Source organism: Dysidea avara, chromosome 2 (genome assembly GCF_963678975.1).
Source record: "Dysidea avara chromosome 2, odDysAvar1.4, whole genome shotgun sequence".
NCBI classification, from domain to species: domain Eukaryota; kingdom Metazoa; phylum Porifera; class Demospongiae; order Dictyoceratida; family Dysideidae; genus Dysidea; species Dysidea avara.
In genome coordinates, this window is record NC_089273.1 from 24080670 (window position 1) to 24089262 (window position 8593).

At 40.4% G+C, this 8593-nt stretch overlaps 3 protein-coding genes and 1 long non-coding RNA gene across 6 annotated transcripts in view; 1 reads left to right on the forward strand and 3 right to left on the reverse strand.

The window, feature by feature from the left end:
- LOC136246910 (uncharacterized) overlaps window positions 1-775 on the reverse strand; it is a 67503-nt gene extending 66728 nt beyond the window's left edge. Inside the window, exon 1 of the long non-coding RNA XR_010696918.1 lies at window positions 679-775. This is a non-coding gene — a long non-coding RNA (uncharacterized lncRNA). The remainder of the gene's footprint in view (window positions 1-678) is intronic.
- Window positions 776-1537: 762 nt separating this feature from the next.
- Window positions 1538-3455, forward strand: LOC136246908 (uncharacterized). Of its 2 annotated transcripts, none has more exons than XM_066038502.1 (9): window positions 1538-1671; window positions 2008-2058; window positions 2106-2168; window positions 2229-2309; window positions 2373-2435; window positions 2484-2603; window positions 2652-2756; window positions 2805-2994; window positions 3046-3455. In XM_066038502.1, exons 1-9 carry the CDS (start codon window positions 1638-1640, stop codon window positions 3452-3454), a joined length of 1116 nt encoding a protein of 371 aa, XP_065894574.1. In that variant the 5' UTR covers window positions 1538-1637; the 3' UTR covers window position 3455. The 2 variants fall into 2 exon arrangements, with proteins under 2 accessions (XP_065894574.1, XP_065894575.1); XM_066038503.1 differs by having other exon boundaries at window positions 1670-1765.
- Window positions 3456-5790: 2335 nt separating this feature from the next.
- On the reverse strand, window positions 5791-8306 carry LOC136246909 (uncharacterized). Of its 2 annotated transcripts, none has more exons than XM_066038504.1 (3): window positions 8190-8306; window positions 7803-7853; window positions 5791-7756 (listed from the first exon to the last, which is right to left on the reverse strand). In XM_066038504.1, exon 3 carries the CDS (start codon window positions 6714-6716, stop codon window positions 5958-5960), a length of 759 nt encoding a protein of 252 aa, XP_065894576.1. In that variant the 5' UTR covers window positions 6717-7756; window positions 7803-7853; window positions 8190-8306; the 3' UTR covers window positions 5791-5957. The 2 variants fall into 2 exon arrangements, with proteins under 2 accessions (XP_065894576.1, XP_065894577.1); XM_066038505.1 differs by having other exon boundaries at window positions 8190-8300.
- Window positions 6734-7336, reverse strand: LOC136247942 (adventurous-gliding motility protein Z-like). The gene has a single exon (XM_066039760.1). It carries the CDS (start codon window positions 7334-7336, stop codon window positions 6734-6736), a length of 603 nt encoding a protein of 200 aa, XP_065895832.1.
- Window positions 8307-8593: the final 287 nt, after the last annotated feature.

Genomic DNA, 8593 nt, shown 5'->3' on the forward strand with positions numbered 1-8593 from the left:
ACCTCCCAGCAAAAACGATCCTGCAAGATCCTGCAGGAGTCCTGCAAGAAATGACCGGATTCTCTGATCTTGCAAGAGGATTTTCTTGCAAGATCCTGGAACGCTCTTGCAGGATTTCTGCAAGAAATGACCGGATTCTTTTGCAGGATCTTGCTTAAAGTTCTTGCAAGATCGTTTTGCCTGGGCGCGGTCGCAGATCTACCTACAGCGCGTACCTACGTGACACCCCCTTTACCACTGAACTAGAGAATCTGGCTCTCCCAAACCAGCCTGTTTGTGCCCCTCCTCTTGCTAACTCCTGGATCCGCCCCCCTGGTTTAGGCCGTTTTAACGTGCAAAAATTTCTGTATAAATTCAGTATTTTGTTGTACACACCCGGAAAGTTACTAAACAGACTCGAGGTAGGCGATACACATTTATAGCTAACCATTGGCTAGCTTTTCAGATCACAAATTACGCACAGAACTATTCTCTCTGATAGTGTGTCTATCGTGTTTTCTCACGTAAAGTACTCCGGGATACCCGTCGAACACTAGTACAAAGCCATGCAAATTCCGGCCCGTTATTCGTTGTTACTGCATACTACAGCCGTGTAGCTATATAGCTAGCTACGTACCTGCATGTGAATGATGCTACACCAATAATTACAGCCAACTGTACCTTGTGCAAACTACATACCAATATTATCCAGCTAGCCCAGTCACTAGACGAATCGAAGAATCTTATAACGAATAAAACTCACTGCCGGCAGTTCACAACCCACGTAGCAAGATTGTAAATAATATTATCTATGGCAAGATAATTCATTGCCGGGTCAAATAAGGTATTGCATCGCCTTATATGATGAATTATGAAAACTGCCACTATAAAAACAATAGTAGCCACACATCATATGACAGAATACATTTCCATGCAAGCAAATACTGGTTTGGGATAATACTAGTGGAAATATCTGATTGCACTATTATAAAATCTAGCTTGCTTCTGTAATTGCACACAGTATAGCTAAAAAATTAGCACTAGCTATGTCAGTGCTTCTAAGTCAGGTAGCCGCTACAGGTTGACTGGTAATGGCATCATGTAGTAAGTAGCTGATTACATTTAATGCCAACTACAAATATCAATTCTTTTATCAGTCACAGTGGACACCTTTTTTGGAGAATGTTTACATATTAAGTTGAATTTGCAGTGGCCATGATATGCATAAATGTTGTATGTGATTCTGGACGCTTAAAATTATCAGTTACCACAAGGCACATGATGATTGTAACATAGCTGAACATAAAGTAGCTAACATGTAGCTGAGCAGTCTACAGGATGACTTGTAAAGTAGTGTAAGTCTCTACAGCACATCATCTTTATTATTCATTCACAGTGCACACCTCTAACAAGAAACCAATTAAAACAGTGCACTTTTGGTGGTAAACAGAGCCACAAAGTCGATTACTCAGTATATAAATAAATAAAAGGAAACCATATAAATAAATAAAAGCAATAGTGGAACACACAATTTTATGGACAATATCCGCAATGACGTTTACTTACGCGTGCGTGACGTTTTATTGCGTCACCATCGTTATGGCTTCCGATATGTGGGGACTTTGTACAGGAATGAATGGCGAACGTGGGTGTTTGTGATGAATGACTCAGTAGATCTGAAGGAACTTGCTGGTGAGCGATATTAACAATATTGCGATATGAGTAATTACTTTTGCGCGCCGTTAGCGAGTCCCTGTGGTCGATTTCTGGCTAGTGGGCATTAAATGTGAGACGAGCTATAAACACAGCGTGCACACGTTAAATAAGTTTACCCTTGTCTTCCAAGGACCACTGAGCAGTGTAAATGAATTTTTAAGCTGGTCAAGCCCCGGAACCTAGCTACTAAGCATGTTTTCATGTGTATGGCTGGGTCCTTAAAATGTGTTTGCCCTATAAAGGCATACACCCCAAACAGCAGGGCATGATATGATCCAGACAGAGTTTTAATGTGTGTTACTAATATTGTAGGGTGTGAAGGCAACACTGCTGCGTCCTGCGCTGGCCAGGATACCATTCCAGGTGAGATTTTTCAGTGTACACACATGCAACCAAGTAGTCTTCTGTAGATGGTGAACACAGTAGTGCTAACAGCAGTCCAGCAGCAGAGAATGGCAGGGATAGGATCCTTGGTAAGAACAACTTTGTGCTATATATCTACCTTTTATTCATATTGTATCAACAATGTATAGGTTATGGCAACCACAATGGCTGCTTATCGCATGATGACTTGGTAGCTTTCACAGCAGACAGTGGCATGGATGGGCTTGCTGGTACGACCATTTTAACAGACATAGATGTCAGAAAATTTTGACTGTAGTGTTTGTTTTATTTAGACTGTAGTACCTATGTTTTGCATGATGGTGCATATTCTGATGCAGCGGAGACTAGTACAGTCGGTAAGATGGTTTGTGTAATTCATATGAAGTTATCAAGCACCATCTCAGGCTCTGAAGATCTTGATAATATTATTGATGATGATCCTGATGATGATACTGACTATGATGGTATTTTATTGACGGAAGCTGATATACCTCGTGCGAAGAGTAGTAGGGATAAGGCCCTTGGTAAGACGATTTGTGTAATTCATATGAAGTTATCAAGCACCATCTCAGGCTCTGACTATCTCGATAAGATCACTAATGACGATCCTGATGATGGTATTTTATTGACAGAAGCCGATATACTTCGTGTGAAGAGCAGTGGGGATAAGGCCCTTGGTAAGATGATTTTTGTAATTCATATGAAGTTATCAATCACCATGTCAGGCTCTGAAGATCTCGATGATGATCCTGATGGCAATCCTGATGATGATGCTATTTTATTGACGGAAGCTGATATACCTGGTGCATCACTAGATGGCAAGCATCCTTCAGAGCTGAATGTTACAGAGCTGAAGAGGTGGCTCAACTGTCGTAGTGCGCCTGTCAGTGGAAGAAAGCCAGAGCTGATTGATCGGTAAGAATATGCATTTTGTTATTATTGACCTTTCATGGCCATGATTTGTAGAGTATGTAATTATATCAAGTATGGCTGGGACATTTACCTTGTTGATCCTGATGGTGGTGCTAATGTACAGAATAAGCTACAAGTGGCACAGTTGAATAAGAATCCTGAAGATGTTACTTTACTGCGGACCATTCCTGACATTAAGGACAGCCTCTGGACCAAGGAGATTTACAAAGCCCCCAGTGTTACTTTCGGCACGATTTATCAGTTTTTAGTTGAACGCAAAGTTTTAATCAAGAAAGCCAACCATTTAGAGAGTGTGATTGATAGGAGAGACAGTTCTGATCTTGGAGTTCATGTTCAAGGCAATGTCAATCTGAGCCCTGGTACATCTGAATCGGTTAGCTACACTCGAACGTTGGACAAAGCTTATCGCTTTTTTCAGGATGGCCATGTGCAGAAGGTTTGATATCATCCAATGCCAAGTCTCCCAGAGTATGTTTGCATCGGAGCATCTGTACTACCATCAATGAAGAAGAACAAAATGTACAATGTACGTGTAGTATTGTCTAACAACACTGCACATGTGTGCAAAGCCATCTGTGATTGCCCAGCTGGATTACCTGGCTGCTGCAATCACATTACAGCTACGCTATACTGTGTTCAAGAATATTTTCATTTAAAGATCAATGAAGAGGATCAGAAGAGTTGTACTGAAAAGCGGCAATCCTGGAATGTTCCAAAGAAGAAGAAGGTAGATGCACGACCAACTAAGTTGGTCACATTGACTAAAAAAGTTTACGGGGTAGAAAAACGACCAAAACTCTGTAGAGTTAATCAGTGGGATTGTCGACCTACGTCCAGAAGGACTGCACATCCGAAAAGAAGAACAAGTTTGGTGAACAGATTGAGTCAGATACACCAAATGAAAACTGAAGCTGCATCCCACGCTGTTTCTTCAGCTGTCAGTGATGGTGACAAGAAGAAAGCATCTAAGACACAGTCTATGTTATTTAGCTATGGAACATCTTGTTTTTTTACAGCTGTTGGATGAGGAACCAGCTCCATCAGAAAACAGACTTGACCAAATTAGAAAAGAACGAATTGCCAGAGCAGAAGCCAAGAAACTTCAATTTCAGCTGAGTTTATTGTGCCTCACCAAAATAGTAAATCATGACCATGATTACTGTACAACTACTTCATTGATCCAGCGTAAAATTGATGGTGTGCCTGCTCCACACCATTTGGTCAGGAATCTTTATGAAGAGCACGTATGTATCAGTCCAACAGAGGCAGCAGATTTGGAAATCAAAACTCGAACTCAAGCTCAGTCGAGTCTTTGGCATGAAGAGCGAAAGTTCCGAATTACTGCTTCAATAATGAAGACTGTGTGTCATAGAAAGCTAAAACAGATATGATTCCTTTTATCAACAGCAAGTTAGCTCCAAAACCTATCACCACACCTGCAATTGACTATGGAAAAAGAAATGAAGATGTTGCAATTGGATGTTACATTGACCATCAGAGGAAGAAGGGAGTTATTGTGAAGGTGTGTGAATGTGACTTGTGGATTGATTCAGCCATACCATGGTTAGCTGCAACTCCAGACTCCATACTTGAAGTGGGTGAGGACAGAGGATGCTTGGAGGTGAAGTGTCCTTATGTATGTGCCAATATGTCACTTGCTCAGGCTTCAATGAAATCATCCTCTTTTTGTTTACAAAATGGTAACGGAACTTTGCAATTAAAAAGAAACCACCAGTATTTTTATCAGATTCAAGTACATCTTCATGTTACCTGTCTGTTATGGTGTGACTTTGTAGTATGGACTCCTAATGAAATTTACATCGAGAAGATTGATTATGACCAAAGATTTATTGAAAAGGCCATTTCAAAGGCTCGGACTTTCTATTTCACTGTGTTTTTGCCAGCTATAGTTCCATATGTCCTCATTCATGATGATAACATGCCGATTGTTGATCTGCCTTCTGCTCCTGTTGTGACAAAAACTGCGAGTACTGTGTACGAAGAAATTGAACCATTAGATTTTGTGAGTCCAGCAGAAACTTTCACCATACCTGAAGCTATAGAAAATGCTGTCTGCAAAGATGTCATGAGTGAATGTGTTCCTGCAATAAGCAAGTCACAGGAATCGCCATGTGTACTTCCATCGGTTATTCATGACAAGAGCTCACAAGTTGTCAACCCTTTTACTATGACAAAAACTGTGAAGCAGAGTACTCAATCTGTTTGTGCAACAAAAACCTCTATTACAAAAACACGACTGAAAGTGGATGACAATTGTGAGGTTTCAATTATGGGTGTCTCTGCCATCAGCCACTCACCTCAACAGTTATCTATTGTATTGCAGCAACTGCATTATGCACAGCATAAAGTTTATGGTGATGGCAATTGCTTATATCATGCAATAGCTCACCAAGCTGGGTTTATTGAGCAAAACTCTTCTGGAGACGTATTTGTTGCTCAACAGCTAAGAATTCTAGCATTGCATTGTATGAATAAATACCCAGAAGTACGTAGAGAGGATGGCATTACACAGCTTCAGTGGGAGGAAAAAAAAGCCGCATTTTGCAGTTGAGTGAATGGGGAGGTGATTTGGAAGTTCGTCTACTTGCTATAACAATTGGAAGAGAAATAGTGGTTGTGACTGGATGCAGAGGAATGTTTACATCAGCACGGAAATTTCCATGTAAAACACCTCCTGTGCCAAAAATGAGAGGGGGCATTTTTATTCCTATTGAAATTGCAGAGTTGTGTGTGCAGTGGAATAACTATGAACCAATACCATTTCTTATTGTATACAATGGTGTTAATCATTACGATTCTACTGTTTGTATAAGTTAGTCTATGTATGTATACATTGACATGTTAATATCGTTTACAATGATTATTGGCATCAACACACTAATGGCGGCCCAAAATTAGTCAGCATGCAACAAACGTATATTATGTCACTGATAGAATCCCACATGGAAGCAGGCAAGGTCTCTCATATAATACGATAGTCCTTCACACGATCGACCAATTGCCCTTTCCACATGTACTCTTAAGCGAGCAATTTTTTTGGTTACAAATACATCATTGGCTGGCATTTGTGAATTAGACTGAAGGAATGGCGGCATATTAAGGCGGACACCATATGGGACTAACATGTCTTGTATTGTAAATCCTTTGTCAGCCATTATTTCATCACCGGGTTCTAATTTTGCTAATAATCCACTAACTTCTACCAGTTTACGATCAGATACTGAACCTTCGTATGCTTCAGAAACAAATGATATTGCCCCACTTGGTGTTACTCCAATCAAAATTTTAACTGTGTTTCTGCTTTTGTACGCTGAATATGTGCAAGCTTGAGAAAGCAAAGAAGATGGTCGCTCAACTGAAAACTCAGTAGCATCAATTATAACTCTAGTGTTAGGATAATCTTTCTTGAAAGTCTTGGGCATATATTTTTTGACTACGTGCCAAGCTGGAAATGTTTCAATTGACTTAAAACTGTGGAACATCAAGTTGATCCAAGTGTTTGTGATTCGCGACACAGATGGCTGTGAAATATCAAATCTGTAGGCGATGTCATGTTCAAGTAAGCCTAGTCGTAGCCGAACTAATGTCAAAAAAAATTGCTCTTGTAATGGAAGCTTGAAGGTACGTCCAACTTTCACATCACTGTAGTCACATTCACTTCTATGGCCACTCCATTGCCGCATCACTTTAGCATCAGATTCTAAAATCTCCTCATGAAAAGCCACCAGTGTTCATAGTCATTGAAACCAGTGTAAAATTTTACTAAAGTGTCATTGCCCTTGATGTTTTCCATCCTAAACAAAGACTTTTTAAGCATATTCTCTGAATCTGCAAGCTTTCTTTCCATATCTGCTAGCTTACATTGCATTTGCAATAGTTTACTCTGGGTATCAGTTAGATTACTCTGTACATTGGCGAACTGTCTTTCATTATCTGCAAGCTTGCTCTGCATATCGGCCAACTGCTTTTCAGTCTCTGCAAGCTTGCTCTGTGCAACTGCCAACTGTCTTTCCGTCTCTACAAGCTTGCTCTGTGTAACTGCCAACTGTCTTTCAGTTTCTGCAAGCTTACTCGATGTACCAGTAGGAATGCACCCCAAATCTGCTACTTGATTTTGAAGCTTTAGAGTCTCTCTTTCAAAATCTGTTATAGAATTAGGAGAATCGGTACCTTCACAATCAGTATTAAAATGTTGCAGTTCTCCATCATATGTATCCATATCAACATCAAGTGCAGAAATATCCTTCACATCACAGCTATCAACTGTTAATGACTGCAATGCCTTCGTTGAAGTTATCAACATACGTTTCTTTTTCTGATTCCATGGAAATACAGAAGGATCGGCGGAAAGTTTAAGACATCGGTTTTTACCTCCAGACCAAGTACAAAATGCTCCGAACAAATTTTAGTATTCTGTGTAATAGCAAAGTGCTTTCCAGGATCATGGCGAATTAAAGCAATCCACTTTTTCCTTTAGCTGAATATGCAACAGGAAAAGTGTGAAATGATATTTTTGGCAGACCTAATTTTTCCTGCTCTTTCCTGTGACCAGCAGAATTGTGACAATCTGGTACGCAACAATAGTGCCCTTGCCAAGACTTTTTCTTGCTACTGACAGATTTGGCTGCACCTTCACTATAAAAGTGATCATCCTTCGATTCATCTCCAACATTCTCTGCTGCAGGTAGATCAGTTCTGCTGTTAGCACTACTGTGTTCACCATCTACAGAAGACTACTTGGTTGCATGTGTGTACACTGAAAATCTCACCTGGAATGGTATCCTGGCCAGCGCAGGACGCAGCAGTGTTGCCTTCACACCCTACAATATTAGTAACACACATTAAAACTCTGTCTGGATCATATCATGCCCTGCTGCTTGGGGTGTATGCCTTTATAGGGCAAAAACATTTCAAGGACCCAGCCATACACATGAAAACATGCTTAGTAGCTAGGTTCCGGGGCTTGACCAGCTTAAAAATTCATTTACACTGCTCAGTGGTCCTTGGAAGACAAGGGTAAACTTATTTAACGTGTGCACGCTGTGTTTATAGCTCGTCTCACATTTAATGCCCACTAGCCAGAAATCGACCACAGGTACTCGCTAACGGCGCGCAAAAGTAATTACTCATATTGCAATATTGTTAATATCGCTCACCAGCAAGTTCCTTCAGATCTACTGAGTCATTCATCACAAACAGCCACGTTCGCCATTCATTCCTGTACAAAGTACCCACATATCGGAATGCCATAACGATGGTGACGCAATAAAACGTCACGCACGCGTAAGTAAACGTCATTGCGGATATCGCTTATTTGTATGCTTCGTAAGAAGGAAAATTCGTGGCCTAGTAAGGATCACACTGCTATAATTATAGTGTATATATATACCACAAGCCTGTAGTCAACTGTATGTATCAGCAAGAGCCTATAAGCAATTTGCAAGCAGCTTATGCCTTTTGGTTTTAGATGCAACTGAATGTTTACAAAGACACAAGATCTACTTCCAGCACCAGCTAGAGATGACATTGGATTTTTTCAAGTAATTTTTCTTCATTTGAA